Source organism: Mycosarcoma maydis, chromosome 19 (genome assembly GCF_000328475.2).
Source record: "Mycosarcoma maydis chromosome 19, whole genome shotgun sequence".
In the NCBI taxonomy this organism is placed as follows: Eukaryota; Fungi; Basidiomycota; class Ustilaginomycetes; order Ustilaginales; genus Mycosarcoma; species Mycosarcoma maydis.
The window spans coordinates 406,919-424,286 of NC_026496.1; the positions used below are offsets into that span (position 1 = coordinate 406,919).

The 17,368-nt window shown below is 54.6% G+C and overlaps 4 protein-coding genes across 4 annotated transcripts; 1 reads left to right on the forward strand and 3 right to left on the reverse strand.

Moving 5' to 3' along the window:
- Positions 1 to 64: 64 nt before the first annotated feature.
- On the reverse strand, positions 65 to 1,807 carry UMAG_05385 (guanine nucleotide-binding protein subunit alpha-4; the record flags this gene model as incomplete). Its single annotated transcript, XM_011393777.1, has 1 exon — positions 65 to 1,807. The coding sequence occupies one exon, from the start codon at positions 1,805 to 1,807 to the stop codon at positions 65 to 67; it is 1,743 nt and encodes a 580-aa protein (XP_011392079.1).
- A 1,967-nt stretch (positions 1,808 to 3,774) lies between these two features.
- UMAG_05386 (uncharacterized protein) lies at positions 3,775 to 7,506 on the reverse strand (the record flags this gene model as incomplete). Its single annotated transcript, XM_011393778.1, has 1 exon — positions 3,775 to 7,506. One exon carries the CDS (start codon positions 7,504 to 7,506, stop codon positions 3,775 to 3,777), a length of 3,732 nt encoding a protein of 1,243 aa, XP_011392080.1.
- Positions 7,507 to 11,904: 4,398 nt separating this feature from the next.
- UMAG_05387 (putative MAK16 protein) lies at positions 11,905 to 12,927 on the forward strand (the record flags this gene model as incomplete). The annotated part of the gene is made up of 1 exon (XM_011393779.1): positions 11,905 to 12,927. One exon carries the CDS (start codon positions 11,905 to 11,907, stop codon positions 12,925 to 12,927), a length of 1,023 nt encoding a protein of 340 aa, XP_011392081.1.
- Positions 12,928 to 13,513: 586 nt separating this feature from the next.
- UMAG_10214 (uncharacterized protein) lies at positions 13,514 to 15,900 on the reverse strand (the record flags this gene model as incomplete). The annotated part of the gene is made up of 2 exons (XM_011393836.1): positions 13,514 to 14,806; positions 15,346 to 15,900. 2 exons carry the CDS (start codon positions 15,898 to 15,900, stop codon positions 13,514 to 13,516), a joined length of 1,848 nt encoding a protein of 615 aa, XP_011392138.1.
- Positions 15,901 to 17,368: the final 1,468 nt, after the last annotated feature.

Consider the following 17,368-nt stretch of genomic DNA (forward strand, 5'->3'; position numbering starts at 1 on the left):
AATCAGGTTGAGCTTGCACGCCGCCACAAAAGATAACCAATCACCACACGTTCACTGCACCAATCTACCCTACTAGACCAGTCAGTTTGAGGTTCTCCCTCAATATCGAGTCCTTTACACTCATCAGAATCGCCCTGATCTGCACAGTGCTCGTAGCGACCGTCGTGTGAACGTAGAGCCTTCTTCTACTCGTCTGATCGAGGTTCACTTCGTCTTCTGCTCGTCTGAGTGCATCCCTGAATTTCGCGCGAAACCATCTCCACACAGCTTCGAAATCGTTATCGCCCACATACTCGGGCCAGTACTTGTGAAGTTGTACGCCCTGTCGAAGTTTCTTTTCGAGCAAGTCGATCTTGTTGAGGAACAAGATCATGGTCGCATGCTCCAATAGCGGGTTGGTGACGATCTGGTTGAAAAGTGTAAATGTGTCAGCGAGTCGGTTGGTCGAGCAATCTTCGACCAGCGGTTGGTCGAATGCCGAAAGTGGCGCGAGGAAGATGATGCTCTCAATGTCGTCCAAGAATGGAGCCCAGGCGGCGCGTTGCGATCGACTACCGCCCACGTCGTAGATCCGATAGATGAGCGAGCGGTCGACGCGAAAGACGTCTTCGGTCACGCCAAGCGTGCGCACGCGCGAGTGTAGGATGTCTTCATCCGTCGGCCGATACGCTGCGTCGGTGATACGAGAGTAGTTGTCGAGAAAGTAGGAAGTCGCTGCATCTGACTGACCATCGAGAAAGAGGCCACGTTTACGGAGCGCACGGCAACCAGCATCGTCATTCCACAAAGCGAGCACCTCTGGTCGGATAGCTCGAAGTAGCTTCAACGTTTCGCTGTTGTCCTTTTCACTTTCACTTTGGCTGTCGCCGCCATCTGTTTCTCGACGCGCAGCTGCAGCTCGACCATTTTGCGTCAAGGACAGGGAGCGACGAGCATAGGTAAACAGACGTTCTTGCCAGCCCGGTCGTAGAACAAGAGGGCTCTTTTCGCCGCGTATGCTGCTGCTACCTTGAGCGTCGAGACGAGTGCGAACTTTCTGATTTGTGATGGCCGCCTCGTCACTCGACGCTGAGAGGACTGCCTCTTCTCCAAATGCACCCAGCTCAGTACGAAGAGCCCTCTCGAGCTGCACAACGCTAGGAATATGGGTAAGCCAAGGCAGACTCGACGTGTTGATCTTCTTCGTGGTACCTAGCTGCTTGGCAAGCTCCAAACGTGTTGCGTCATTCGGCTGGCTCTCCGTGTCGACGTGCTTGGGGGACGAGGCGGAAGCAGAAGTAGAAGTGGAAGCGGAAGTGGAGCTTTCGAGTCGACTGAGCTCACTCGATTTGCGCTCAAGGCGCTGGTCATGGTAGAGAGACAAAGTTTCAAGCAACACGCGCACGCTGGAAGTGAGGTTGAGCAGAACAATTTTGGTCCAACCTCTGCGCTCCCTTTCGTGTGCGGGTGGATCGTAGAGGAGTCTCATCTGCTTGAGCACCGTGGTTTTGCCTGCACCAGCCTGACCGAGCAGCACCATCTTGTAGACACGACCCTTTTTGAAATTGGCGCCGTCGACGCTGGTCGAGGGGGACGAAGCAAGGCCATGTGTGGCTCGATCTTCTTGGTGCTGTTTGAGGAATTTGTCGATTTCGTCGGATCGCTGTTTCGCCAATTTCTCTTGGTGAAGACGCGCGTATTTGTCGGCTGGTGCTTCGTTAGCCGGGGGTTGGAGTGCTAGGGCTAGCGGATCGGTGCGATCGATTCTGGATATGGCACGATTCGACTTTGTGTGCCGAAGCTGTGGGCTTGAGACTGAGGGCGACATGATGAGATATGCTGCTGATACGCGATTCCAGCAGACAGTAGAGCATTTGAAGAAAGTGAAAATCACGAGTGAGACGGCGAGGCACCAACGAGTGAGTCGATGTGAGATGAGATGAGCCGATGACTTGTAGACCGGGGGATTGGATTGGAGAGGCTTTATATGCTGGCGGGCAGAAGCGCAGCTTGGCGCACGGAAGGCTCAAATGAAATGGACGCGCGACTGCGTTGCTACCAACGTATTGGAGAAGTGTTGGAGTGTTGAAGAGTTGAAGGGGATGACGAGTGTGTGAAAATGAGGTAAGACTGGCGTTGCATATGTGTGGGATGCAACTTGAGAGAATCGCGGCGTCTCATCCGTGTCAGCCTCTGTGAATGAAAGAGTGAGGATCCTGAGCGAGGCCCGCGCTCCGAAGAAAAGGTACAAGATTCGATCTCGAGATGAAGGAAGGTTTGATGAGATGGATACAGCAGCAGAATGAAGAAAAGCGCTTCACTTGGTGGCCGATAGTTCAGACAATGGTGGTGAGCACTACTAAACGTCTTAGTGGGCAATGACGAGACGGCTTGCGTCGTGAAGACGAGATGCAACGGATGACGGTAGGTGGAAAGACCAGTTGGAAAGAAGCGAACCAAGGAGACGAGAGGAGCAATAAGTTTAAATCAAGTGGAATTTGGCAACCATCGTTGATGGAAGGCAGATAGAGGGAGCTCACATGTTTTATTTTTGGGCTTCACTGGCTGGCAATCGAATGAGCTAGCGGGGCGAGTGCAGAGAAGAGAGTTGGGATGGAATGGGATGTTGGCGTATGCATCTATCGGTTCAAGCGGCAGAAAGGTGCAGAGTTGCAAGTGGTGACGGCTGAAATCGAACGCCACCCAAGCCAAGCGTCAACGCTGACGGTTGCTGTGACAATCACGAATCACGAATACCACGCAAGAGTGAGGAACAGTCACATAGTTGTGAATTGTGAGTGCAACAGTGCGAAAGTCACAGAGTGCAATCACAAACACGTGACACACCACAAGCCAGGGTCCAACTCCAGCCCACCTAACCACCGAAGTGTGAATTCACGATTCCGTGATTCACGATTCTTGCTCACTTTAGTTTACTTTGGTTAGTTGGTGAATCACTCTCTCTCTGCAAGCCACATTTTCTTGTCGGCTTGTCGGAATCGAACCCAATCACGAATCACAGAATTATGCTCAACATGTGCCGAGAGTCGAGTTGCTGTGCGATTCGCTGCGCTGCAAGACGCTTCGGTACGCTTCCGAGGTGGATTCCCCCAAGCCGTGAGTATACAGTAAGGGTCCTTGCAAGGAACGCTTGTCCTGATCAACGTTGGATCCTAAACCTTACGTTTTCGGATCCTTCGAGCTTAGCACAATCGTGAATCTACGATCGCTGTCGCTGTCGCTATCGCTATCGCTATCGTGGTTCGTGGTTCGTGGTTCGTGGTTCGTGGTTCGTAATCTGTGATTCAGCCAAGTCAAAAGTCTCTGTCGGTGTTCTGCCTGCCTCTCTCAGTCCGAGCGATGGATACGAAATTCTATCAACCGGAAAGTCAGCACACAGTTGGCCGTCCGATGACCTGCTTGTATCTTGCTTCATTCGAATGAAATCGTGAAGGAGTGAATCAGCGACACCACATCGAGATCTGCGCTACGCGGCAAGACGCCGATATGCGACGCTTGCTCTGACATTCACGATTGGCTTGCCGCAGCACGTCGAGTCAAGCCAAACAAGCAACCACGTCGAACACGGACCGAGCGAGACTCAGATACTGACACAACCAACAAGGCCAACCAAGGCGCACACGTAGACGCAGATCTACACCGACGATGCAGAAGGTCAACACTTGGTGTTCTTTTGGCAAGGTACAAATACAGTAAAACCGAGTTCACCCGGCAAGTAAAAGTGACGATATCATCACCTTTGACAACACATCCCCTTTCCCGCCATCTCGACCGCTACCCATCCATAACAGCGCGGCACGCCGCAATAATCACATCTGTCACGCCGCGCAACGGATGGCCGCTGTCGAGCGGCGTGTTGTCCTGCTTGGTCAGCAGGGAGACGCCGGCGAGCTTCAGCACATCCCAGCCTTCCGGCACCATTTCGAGCCCTTGCGAATGGTTGCAGTAGCCCAGTACTACTGGGAACGTACCTGGTTCTGGAAGACGCGCATCCATCGACGCGTCACTTGCCCGTGGTGCGTCGTGCACGATGGCTGTGATTCGGAACGCTTCAAATTTCGGCATGGCGACAGGCGGCGATGCTAGCGCCGCTTCCACCGTGGACCGTGCGCCAGACGACACCGTAGAAGCATTGCTGGTGCTCGTGTTTGCACTCACGCCGCCACTGCTGCCACTGCCGCCGCTGCGATGGCTAGACAGACCCAACTTGCGCTTCCAGCTCGAATGTTCCGACGATTTCATCCCAGTTCGCTCCGCCAACTGCGAGCTGCCAGTGCTCACACTATGCACAAGACCGCCTTCCGCCTCATGTCCAGCCGAAGCAGCGTGGCCGATGCCCGGTGCGCCCGTCTCGAAATCGTCCGAAAGGCTCTTGAACGGACTAAAGTTGACACGCATGTAGCGCGCTACGTCCTCAACACGATCCCTACCAATCAGAGGCAACGGGATCAGCATGGTCAGCGCGCCCGCAGGCACCGCATCTAGTCCCACAAGCGCGTCCGTCTCGTCCGTGTCTTCGAAGAAAGTTGGCATCAATGCAGAGCCACCCACCGTGGCACGCTGCAGTGACTTGCTGCGCACTTGCTGCTGGTCCCAACCGTACACCTGAGAGAGCGTCGAATTGACCGCCTGCCGATTTTCGATCTCCCCACCACCATCCACCACGGAGCGCGTCATCGTTCCATGTCCATACACCTGCGCAGGCGCCTCGCCCGCCTTCTGCGTCAGAGCTTCCGAACCCCTTCTCGATCCCATAATGGTCGAGTCGGGCGACACGGGCCGGAACATGGCTCGCTGGAACGTTTCCAACGCTGTTTCCGTCAGAGCAATCGAATGGCCGACCGCACCTGCTACATCGCCGTCTTCACCGCCAGCTCCTGTCAGTCTGACGTTGGCCTCGATCACGCCGACCGCCGCGCCCGGCTGTGCCTTGTCGCAATCCGTCACCGGAGACACTGAGAGCAACGTCGCGCCGTTCTCAGGTCGACGTTTGAACCACGAGCTGAGCATCTTGTCCTTCTTGAGAAGCGCCTTCTGCAAGCCTTTGCGACCGCGGCTCTGCTTGCTGCTCGCGCTCAGTGACGAAGCGGATGCAGTGGTGGGCGAAGTACCTTGCCAAGAGTCGGCTTCGTACGAAGCGTGGCTCATGCCATTCGCTTGCTTCCCATGGCGTGGCTGGTCCAAACTGCCCGCTTGCCAGCCTACCAAGCTGGACGACAGTTCCGACGTATTGCTCAGCCCGCGACTCGACGACGAGCTGGGTGATACGCTGCAAACTGCACCACTGGTAGGAACGCCTCCATGAGCGCCTCCGACAGGCATCGGGATCGCTACCGACCTAACAGGCTCGCCCTCCTTGCACACAGGCTGATCATACGAGTCCGAAGTCGTACTACCCGTCATTGACTCGCGCGTGTTGGTCACCGACAGACGTGCATCGTCCTCAGACGTGTCGCTGCCAGCCTCGCCGCTCGAGTCGGACTGGAACGACGAGATCGACTCGGAACGTCGCACTCTCGCCGAAGGCCAAGATTCGCCCGGACACGTGCGTAGGAGCGGATCGCCGGGCAACGATGGAGCAAATACCTCCGTATTGATTCCAGTGGGCTCTGGCTGCAATGGAGCCGTTTGTTCAGCAGAGTCGCTCAGGGAAGGCCTGGAATGCGAGCGGCGCAGTGGCACTTGATGCCTGCGCAGGTAAGGTCGCGACCTCGAGCGCCGAAGTATATGATAGCCAGGCGCGAGAGCCTTGGTATCAAACTCGGCTTGATCTTCCGGCTGCATCTGCCTTTGGCCAACGTCGCGGCGATGGTTGTGCAAATAGCGATGAGTGGAAGCGTTGGCCAGATAGATCATCGGGTAAACTTTGCCGACGGTGGGACGAAGCAGACGTAGCTCGAAGCACGCCTTGCCAGAGAATGGCAACGCGTTTCGGTACGACGCGTCGCTAGCTCCAAGATCAGCTTGACGTTGCGACGACGACAACGACAACGACGACGACGATGCGACAGTCACGTGCGACAGCACCAATGGCGCTCCCGCAGCTTCCGCCTCATCGAGCCAGAGCGATCTTTTGCTTACAATGACGGTCCTCTCGGCTTGCGCAGCTGGGGTCAAGGGTTCACTGGCGCCACACGTTATGGTAGCGTTGGGAACCACCACCCATTTCTTGCTCCGACGTGTAGTTTGAGCCACTGACCACTCGATCCGCTGATGGCCTTTTACCGGACACAAAATTTCGGCGGAAAGTTTGCATCCTTCCCAGTCGTTGAGACTGCCAATGTCGAGACTGTGTAGACCCATTTCTTCGATCGAGAGCACGTCGAGAGGTTCCAAAGGATTGCATGGGCGAGCGGTAAGATGAGCCCACTGCGGCGGCGTGGCATAAGCCGAAGCGCTCGACGTTCCGAAGCTGTCTCTCCACTCGATGGGCGTGACAGAAGTCTCGGACTCATCAGTGGAACCCTTGGGGATGGGGCGCATCGGCTGTTGGCAGTATAAGCTCGACGGCGCTGGCGGTATTGGAGCTGACTCTGTCTGTGGACCGAGACTGGCGAAGCCGCCAAGCACTTGACCGTGACTGATCGAGTATGCTCGCTGGCGTTGTAGGTTCAAAGGGTCGACACTGGCGGTAAGCATGCGCTGCTCCTTGTCGACAACGGCATTGAGGATGGCCTGTGACGACAAGATTTCGCGATAGTCGCTGCACTCTTCGCGCAGATGGAGGGAAAAGCTATCTTCGCCGCCGTTGAGCGTCTCGTGAGGCCTGCGCTTGTGGGAACAAGAGACGCAGAGCCGGTCCGGATCCACATCGACGTCGCGGTACGTGGGGATGCCGAGTGCCGGGTGTGGAAGCGGAAGCGGAAGCGCGGAGCTACGCTGGGCGTTGCTTGATCGTGTACGGACGTGATACAGGGCTACCTCGGGGTCAAGCGGCGAGCTAAAAGGCGGATTGCCTCCGAGATCGAGACCGTCGAGGTCCAAGCGAAGGCTCTCTACCGAGCGGGGTCGCTGACGTACAGACGCACGCTCAGCGGACGAACGAGCCGCCGAACGGGAAGGTCGAATGGGCGGTTTGACGATCTCGGTGCTGCGCTTGGTTGCAATAGCATCGTTGGATACGCGACGTGTGCTGGCGGATGGCTGGATGTCTTTGGTAAAGGAAGTGGTACCACTGGGTCGAGCAAAGTAGCATTGAGTCGGATTGTCGATAGCAGCAGCTGGGCTGGTAGCGGAGGGAGAAGGAGATAAAATGCTGCAGCGCGATAAAGAGTTGCGACTGGTGGATGAGATCGAATGACGTGTAGGAGTGGAGAGGGAAGAAGACGATGACGCCGAGGATGGGAGACCACCATAAGGCGACGAGAAGGAGGAGGCAGCCGAGGCAGCTAGCGAACGTGAAGCAGAAGCAGCTTGGCTCGAGATGGAGCGTCGGCTGGAGGGAGCATCCGCACGGGTGGCGACGTTGCTCGACCTGCTGGTGGATGCCACCATGTTGTTGTACATTGCAAAGCTAGATGGCCAACGGTTGAGAGGGAGTCAAACAGCTCGATGCGATCGCTCAGAGCGATGGTCGAATCAGGAGCAACATGGAGCAGATCGGTACGACGGAGAGCGCCAACACCAAGACGGACGAGTCTGCACGGCTGGTCGCAAGTAAGGGAGAAAGGGGGAAAAAATCAAAAGGTGGCCAGCCGCAAGGGCTGAGGAAGCAGCAGGGAGTGATGCGCCAAGCGAACGAATCTGGATCAATTTTGAATGTCGAGAGTGGTGGTGAGAGATGGTGATGCTCGAGACAGAGAAGGGATGGATGGATGAAGAGGAGAGGAGGATGGCTGATCGACGCGGGAGACGAGATATTGAAGAGAATCGAAACGGCAATTACCAAGAAAGGGAGGATGTTGAACTACGGTAAGGTGCAAGTGAGAGTTACAAGGGTGGTCGGAGTGTTTTTTCCTCGTGGCCGAGCCAAAGAAAGAGAGAGAGGGAAGAGGAAACATGAGAGAACAAAGGGACTGTGATTGGAAGGCGGTTACAGTCACAAGTCACGAGTGTGAATGTCAAGATGAAGCCCAAGAGTAAAGTTAACCCGCAGTCACGAGTGTGGCTTTGGTGGGACGCAAAGTGCCAATATGAATCGTGGGGCACATACACACACACATACACCCTAAATTTAGAAAAATTAAAGTGAAGGGTGAGAGGGACGGGAGGAAAGAGAGAGAGAGAAAAAAAAAACTCTACAATTCCAAAACAAACCCGCATGCCATTCTGAGCCATTCTGAGCCACGCTAAGCCACGCTGAACCATGCAGAGCCACGCCGAGCCACTAAGTTAAGTCGCGCCATTAACAACCATGCAGCGGCGCAAGGGCCGAAGCGTCCCACCACGCGAATGATGCACTACTCGCTAAAAAATTCTAAGCAGCTGCACCACTATGCATTGGCAGCAGCAAACGTCGTGGTTGCACTCGTGACTGTGCACAAGTCACAGAGTGAATCGTGAACCGTGACCCGTGAACCGTGAACCGTGAACCGTGAACCGTGAATCGTGAGTTCACTCATGAACCCACCCGACCATCCGCACGCATATCGGACGCGAAACCCGTCCAAAGTTAACTTTGGTACCTGGAAACAACATTCAAGATTCGCAGGCAAAAGACCGTGGACACGAAAACCGAAATACAATTCGTAATGGAACACAGGCATGGCTCCTATTCACCACGCACAAGGTGAATTCACTGTGGAATGTCAATCTGGACTCTGCCAGTGCCCGTCGGATCATAAGTAAGTTAGCAGTCTGTGGGTTGATGAAAAATGCAGTCGTACGTTGGCCTCTGCTTGTGCACCGTTGGCTCTCCGCCGCCTTTGGTCGCTCATGGTCTGGACGTAGTCGGGAAGGAAACCAAAAACAATAATTAAAAAAAAGCTCTCGGTGTGGCCCAGCTCGACCCGTGGTTTGGCAGGTATGGCAGTGGCAAGGACCAGAGCTTGGCCACCCTATCGCCCCGTCTCATGGACAGTCTGATGAGGAAAAAAGGTAGGATGCTTCCCAGATCAAAGAGACCGATGTTTAGCTTCGATCCACGATACATGCTTACGCTAATGCTCTACTACTGATTGCGCATTCGCAAAACGGTTGGCTGCGTATCCCGCACCGAGCGCATTAGGGATCGTGCATCGTGGATTCCGACAATGCATATTTGGTTCGGAAATCTCACAGATATGCCGAACCACCACGCACAATTGTAAGCAAGACTCAAGGGCTACGTATGATACTCTGTGATATACGCAGATAAACTCGGTGGTCTATGCCGCCTTCGTCTGAGACTCGCTCGCCATCGCTTTATCGCTTTCTGCGGTTTGCTGCAGAGAAACATATCTCCCATTTCGCCTTAGATTGCTTCGTCGGAGCACGGTGTTAGTCAAAGTGTTTCGCGTCGGTAAGCGTCGGACGAATCAAAGGTCTGTCATCAACTCCGACCAGTACGATTCTCGACTTCCACCCGGCTTGAATGTCGCTACGAATGGCAAGAGCTTTGAGCGCGCATGGCGACCAACTCCGACAGCCGTGGCAGCATGTGCGTTTATGAATACATTTTCGGACAAAGACGATCGAACCCGGTATTTCCCGTCGGCCCAGATACAAGGTACGAGAACGAGCCGAACCCACGCATTCAAGCGTACAAGAAGGACGGTAGTGTCTTTCTGTTCGGTCTGTCTGTTCTGTAGGCTGTACCGAGCGCGCAGCTGTTGAGATGGGCGCACTGATGGCCCATCACAAAAACAGCGGACGATATACATGATCGTGGCACGATTCGGGAAGAGCGGGCAGTGTGGAGCTGCAATCATGATCGTTGATTCGGTGCGTAGCGCCGTTGTTCGCCGTAAGCGAGCTGTCAAAAGCGGCGGGCAGCGCTGAGCGCGTCGCCTTTTTTTTTATGAGGGGGGACAACTCTGTTTTTAATGGGCGCTCAATGCTGCTTGCCAAAAGAGGAAAGGCCTCATCGCGCATCTAATCTAGCTCCGACGTCGATTAGATTCGTGATTGGCTCGAGGCCATCTAGATCAAGCAGCAAGCTTTGGATTGCGGCGTATGCAGAGATCTCGACCGACGCTTTCAAGTTGGCCGATTTGGCATCCACGATTCAGTTTCTTGCTAAAAGTGAGATGGTTAGGGTAGTCTGTCGAATCAGTTCATCCTTTGTTTGAACTTGCCTAGCGATGTAGAAAATCCAAAGTGAGGCCGCTGCTGAGACAGATACAAGAAGCGGGTGTTCGGATGACAGACAGGGACTGGTCTGGTGGAATTTGAATCGCAGGTTGCCTGACGGGAGTGTTGAGTGTAGGCTCATCGTTGGGTGCCTGTTCGCAATTTGTTGCCTTGTTGTTGTCTTTGGGTATCAGTGCGACGGTGAGAGCGCCACTTTGCAAGCCACACACTCAATTGTGATGCTTGACCGACCCGCGCTCGCCGCGCTCGTCGTTCGTGTAGTCTGCGATGATGACGCTACCGTTGTGAGTTTGCCGTCCGAGTTTGGATATTTTCGACAAAGCAAAGTTTGTTTGTTTTTTCTCCCACGCAGCGTGCGTTGTTTCTCTCACGGTCACCCAATCGTGAATCCCTTTGTGTTTTCCCTTTGCTGTCATTCACAATTCGTGGTTCGGATTCACAATCACGAATTGCACAGATCACAAAGGTGAGCGTGTCGGCGCGTCTGAGAGCCAGGAGCGCCAACGGCAAACGGACATGAGAGCAGCTCGCGATGCCTGCGGCAGCGTGTGATCACTATTCTATCACGTATCTCGCCTTCCGGGACCAACACTTGCTGCAACAGAGACGAACAGAAGTCGCATTTGGCCTGCACTGTCCAACGCAGACAGACCAAAACCCGCTTGCAACACTGCGGTTCTCTCTAACTCGACCTCGTTCCTTAACCGCTTTGCATTGAACTCGTCCGGCCAACCACACATGACGATCAGTTCCAGCCATTTGCCAATATCGAATCAGCATGCCCTCTCGGTCAGCACAAGGTCTGCCGAGCCGGTCGAGCGCACATGGAATACCTGTAAGCTTGGTGCTTGTCGCGTAGATAATCTCGCATCCTGCATCTTGCTAGGCGTGAGTGGCAAGCGACAGAATACTATGCCCGCTGCTTCTCTCCGAATTTGCACCACAACTCCGCTTTTGGGCTGTACGATCGGGGGCAATTCGGCAACGAAGCAGACCACTCGTCACTCAGCACTCTCTCACGACTGAGTCCGGACTGGACCGAGAGGTGCTTGTGCTCACTCGCACTGGTTTGTCATCCGATGACACCTCGCAATTTCGCCGAAACGCAGCTGGTTCATGCAGGCTTGTAGACAGCGGAGTCTGTAGTTGCAATCGTTAATCGACCAAGTCACGAGTCACGAGTCACGAGTGGGACGTGGGATGTGGGTGGATTGGTTTGTTACACCGCTCCAATGTTACCCTCGGTTGGGACTCACGACTTAAAAAGAAATGGGATACAATGGATTCGATGGTCTAACAATACATTCTATGCGGCGTGACGCACGTGATGCGCGTGTGCGAACTGGGGGAAATTTTTTGTGTCGAGTTAGGAAATTTTGAAGAATCACGAATCGCTCGCTCGGTGGAAAAGGAAAAAAAGAAGGCTTCTTATGACACATGTGCGCGTTTGGATTTCTCAGCAGCAAGCAAGGCGCAAAACTCGAGGCGACCAAGAGTCTGCTGTCATTACGACACACCCATTCACGATTGCAAACGATCTGCTCTTCTCGACAGACATTGCTCTGATCAAACCGGCTGGAAGCACCATCGAAGACTTTGGTGACACGCGTTGTGCTTTGCAGCTTGAACAACCGATCACAACGTGCTCCTCGTACGCTTCAGCATCCAGTCATCATGCAGTCAGACGATGTGATCTGGACGATCATCGGTCACGAGTTTTGCTCGTACAAGATCAAGTCGAAAACGCACTCGACGTTCTGTCGAAACGAATACAACCTCACTGGCTTGTGCAATCGACAGTCGTGTCCACTTGCCAACTCGCGCTACGCCACAGTGCGCGAACGCGAGGGAATCGTCTACCTCTATGTGAAAACGGCCGAACGTGCACATTCTCCCAAACGCCAATGGGAACGCATCAAGCTCTCCAACAACTACTCTAGAGCGTTGGAACAGATCGATAACGAGCTCATCTACTGGCCCAAGTTCATCACGCACAAGGCCAAGCAGCGACTCACCAAGATCACCCAGTATCTAATCAAGCTGCGAAGGATCAAGTTGAAGGAGCAAGAGCAACCGCAGTTGGTTTCCATCAAGAAAAAGACAGAGAGAAGAGAGAGAGGAAGAGAGTCGAAAGCGCTAAAGGCGGCCAGATTGGAAAAGTCGATCGAAAAAGAGTTGTTGGAGAGATTAAAGTCGGGCGCGTACGGCGATGCGCCTCTCAACGTCAACGAAGATGTGTGGATGCAGGTGCTCGAGAATCGAAACCAAGAGAAACAGCTCGAGTTGGAAGACGAGGAGTCCGAGGAAGAGATGGAGGACGATCTGGATGAAATGGACCGTATCATGGAGCACGAGTTCGACGACGAAGACGGCGTAGGGCAGAGAGAATTTGTTTCGGATGACGAGCAAGAGTCCGACGATGAGGGCGATCTGGAGGATTTGTACGATTCAGATGGCAACACGATCGGATTTGCCTCTGAATCCGATGCCGACGACGACGATGACGATGATGATCAAGACGATGACGACCGCCACCAGCCAGCCAAGAAGCGCAAGGGTGCATCTACAGCATCCTCGTCGTTCAAGAAACCACACTTGAACAAGAAACGTGCCAAAAACGGTCCTCGGATCGAAATCGAGTACGAGCGCGAGACCGAGACCGAACCGCTCACCAAGCAGGCTTTGGCCAACTGGTAATCCGCCCATTCCATCGCTACCAATCTCTGCATTCGCTCCCACTTTTCTGTCGCTAGCAGCGCGCTGCATCCGCATTCCGCATTCACCCTCCTGCTTCTGCCAGCCCTGCCATCACCTTGCTCTCCCCGGTCCCATCGCAATCTTATCTGTACTCTAGCTCTTTCCTCCGTTCACGTCCCCAAAATCTAACTCTCTTGCATCCGCTCATACGTTACATTCTCATCACTTCATGCGCCTTTCTCACCGTCTCTCACCAAACCCCCTCCCAACCTCGACTCGACAATTTATCGACGAAACAGACCAGCCACCTCCCTCACCACAAGTCAACGATCGCACATGCGCACAACCCTCTGACAAACGCAACTAATTTCACAATTCCAACCACACCACCAAAAAGAAAAGAAAAGACAGACTGAAGAGAGAAGAGACAAACCGAAACGGAAAAGAAAAAGACCAAGAAAAAAAACAAAACTAGCAAACAGCCCCCAGACATCGCTGCAGACGAAGCGAGGGGCCAACAGGAATGTGTGCCTGTCGACGCAAGTTGATACTGCGGACAACCATATAGCGCGCGCGCGCGACTTGACTAGTAGACGCCACCATACGCGTCTTCGGGGTCAGCAAACGAGCTTGCGGTGGAGACGGGTCTCTGTCCAGCAGAGAGGCCACCCGCTGAGTGAGGGACTAGATTCCTGACCGACAACTGGTGATCGTTGTGCTGTTGTACGTGGTGAGGCGCCGGGTTGTCAAATGGGTTTCGCAGCGCAGCCTCGTCTTGCGATGACGAGCTCGTTCGTAGCGCTGCGCTGTCACCGGGCAGCGCGTACGTCTGTTGGACGTTGGGAATGTCGGGCGTGCCCGAACGTCCTTCAGACGTGCCTGGTCGACCAGCAGTGTCGTAAGCAGGAGCGCTGTGCTGAGGACTAACGGAGCGGTTGAGCGACGACTGGTGCGCAAGCCCTGCCGCCAGAGCCTCAGCCGCATTGATTGAAGCATGACGCTGGTCGGCCGACTCACTGCCTGACGAGACCGAGCCCGAGCCCGAGCCAGTGTGGTGCGGGATCACCGAGCCAGGCGAAAAACCAGGTGCACCGTGCGATCGGTCGAGATGCGCATATGGGTTGACGACGTTGTGAGGCTGCTGCTGACCACGGCCCACACCAGCGATCGAGTAGGGGTCGCCGCCAAACGCGGCCAGAGGCGGCAGTTGCGGAGCAGGCGAGATGGCGCGACCCGGGCCGAATCCAGGCTCTTCGAGGTATTGCTGATCAGCATGGTGGTTGGCGAAAGCGGCGACGGGGGGAGCATGGTAGTCCGAGTGCGCAGGCATCGCGGGCACCTGGTTGGAGAAATCGCCATCTTTGTAGTAGCCGCCGACCTGGGGCTGATTCTGCTGCACGCCGGCGGCGTGCTTAGCAAACATGGTGGGAGGACGAGGACCGCCATTCTCATTGTGCGCTGCCATGGCGCCCATCGCGCCCGCGGCGCCGGCGCTGATGCCGGATTCGTACTGGGGACCAAAGTTGTTGTACTGCTGGTAGTGCTCGGCCATCTCGGGCGACATGCCGCCTGCACCGCCGTGGCCCTCGTCGGACTCGTAGTGGTCTGGGATCATGGCCGAGTGGCGCTGGAAGGTGTCCCTATCGAAGGGGTTGGCCTCGTACGGATCATCCTGCTTCCTGTACTTCTTAAACAGGAAGCCGATGAGACCAGATAGAACAACCACGCCGACGAGCGCACCGGCGACGATGCCGATGATCGGACCCGCTGACGAGCTGGACGACTTGGGCGTGGTCGAGGCAGCAGCAGCAGCAACGCTCGGCGTCGGGGTAGCGGTGACAACAGCGGTAGCCGTGATGGGCACAATCGAGGTTCGCGACTGTATTTTTGGGGAGACGAGAAGCAGAGGTGGATGAATGTCAGTCGATAGATGCTCGTTGCCATCAAGTGACGTAAGAGGGGAAGAGAGGTGAACACGAAGGGGTGAGTCGATGAAATTGTTGCGGTGCAGATGAGCTTGTTGGCGGGGTAAGGGCCAAACAAAGGGCCAGAGCAGTGAAACGGCGGAAGGATGCAGTTGAAGGGGAAACAGGACAAGGACAGGTGGACAGATCAAGGAGACGAAGAAGATCATGTAGGGTATCTGGGTCGGAACGCATCAGGGAAGTAAAGTGAGCAAAACGACAGGTGGTAAGGGATGGACAAGTGCAAGGAGGCAACAAGCAAGCTAGATGATGACAGGGGCATATGCACCAACAAGAAACCAGGCGATGAGCAAGAATAATCTGCAGGTTCATGTGTGTTTGCGCTAGTGTCGTCCAAATCGATCTGATTCGAAGCGGCTATTGTCTGTGACTGGTCAGTAGAAGAGGAAGAGGGAGAGGGAGAGGGAGAGGGAGAGGGAGAGGGGACACTAACCGAGGACGATGAGCTGGAGGAGGTAGATCTTGTGGTGGAAGATGTGGAAGTGGACGAGGGGGTCGAGGAGGTGGAAGAGGAGGAGGTGGTGGAGCGAGTGGTGCTGCTCGAGGTGTCGCCAAACAAGAAGCTGGTAAGGTCATCGATGAATCCTGCTGAGGTGGAGGTGGAGGTGGCGGTGGTGGTGGGATTATAAAGGTTTCGTGTAGAGGTAACGGTGTTGGAGGTGGAAGTAGGAGTTCGAACGCTTCCGTTGCTGTTGGTACGGGTGTTGGGGCCTCGAGTGGAGGTGGTGGTGGCAGTGTTGTTGTTGACATCATCGGTGTCGTCGCCGGTGCTGCCAAAGCCGCCGCCCATGGGTGGAAGATTGGCGGCACCTCCCCTGGGAGGACCGACACCGTTTGCGCCATCAGCCTGACGAGCCAAAAGCTGAGAAGAGTCGTCTTGGTGCTGATCGACGAAAGCTCGAACGGCATGGGCAAGCTCGGAGCCATCGTCGTTGATGCGACGCTTGTGACGTCGCATGCGTGGAGCATTCTGATGAATTGCCGACATGCTGAGATGCTAAAGTATTAGAAGGAAGCGCGGAGCAAGATAAGGACGGCCGTGTAGAGTTGATGGCGGCGATGCTGAAGTCGAGTAGCAAGCCAAGAGGCGATTGTGGTGGAGAGCCAAAAAGAGTGTGTAGTTTGGTCGTGAGACTTTTGATCCAGACGAGGAAGCCAAAGTTCGTGGTCCACGTGCCCGCCGTGAAAGTTGAACAAAGATGGAAAGGGGAGGGGGTAGAGGATGAAAGTTGGAGGTGGTGGAGAAGCAACCGATGGAGCAATGGATGGCGACCAACAAGGGGAAGCGGAGGGGGGAAGCAGGGGCAGCAGGGGCAGCAGTAGCACAAGGCGGGGCGAGGCGAAGCAACTTCAGGCGCGCCAAAGAGTGAGAGTGCAAACCCATCACAAATTCATGGCAGCAGGAAGGCAGTATCCACGAGTTGCCTTGTCCGACTTGCAAGGTCGCGCTACTGTATGGGACAAAGTCACACAAACACACACGCACGCGCGACCCGCTCTTGGTTTCGATGCAGTTTTGGCTTTGGCTTTGGCTTTGGCTTTGGCTCTGAATTCAAGCCACGAGTGACACTGCCAAAGTGCGAGGAGAAAAAAGATCGACAACCAACAGCCGAGGGCGGCGCGCTCTGTTCGTGATTGGCTACGTGGCTGGATGAAACTGCAAAGAAGAGGCAGAAAGGGCAGAGAAGATTCACGTCTCATGAGGGAGGAGATCGCGATTTTAGCATTCCAAACCCTCACACGGCCCAACGTACTGTACTGTGTCAACCGACTTGGAGCGAGACAGAGACTGGTCTGGCGCTAGATGGAGCTGTTGGAACGAGCTGCAAATCGCATGCGCTCTCAATTCCTGCCCTCGCATTTCGTACAGCAGCCGAGACACTCGCAGTAAACCTGCTCAGCTGCCCTGAAGGTGTGATACCTAGGATGCGCATGTTTTTATTTATCTAATAGCTTGTGTTATTTAAATTTCCAGTGGGCTTGCAGTGGGCTTTGGATCGGAGATTGCCAAAAAAAAAAAAAAAAAGAAAAAAAAAAAACAGGAGCACAGTCACCGATGTTCTGAAACAGAAGAGAGCGAAGAAAAGAGAAAGAAAACAAGGAAAAAGCCCATCTAGGATCGTGATTTCTCACACGCTCTAGTTACTGACAACTCCAGAACGTCACGCTTCGGCGAGAGTCCGAGGCAGAACGCATGAGGCTTTGTGCTCCGCTTCTGCAGCGGCTCTCTAGCTTGTCTGAGATGAGATTCGTGATTGACTCTCCGTAATCACAAATTGCCTTAGAAAACCGCTGCTCTGCTGTGTGTAGTTTGATGGTTGTTCAATTTAGGGTGCACCTTCTCGTCCCTCTTTTTTAGTGTTGTCCACTCTTGTAGTCGATCATCGAATCCCGTTGTACATTTCTTCTGCACCTTGTCGATCGCACCCAACGCCGGCGGCACTCACCCTTGGCGG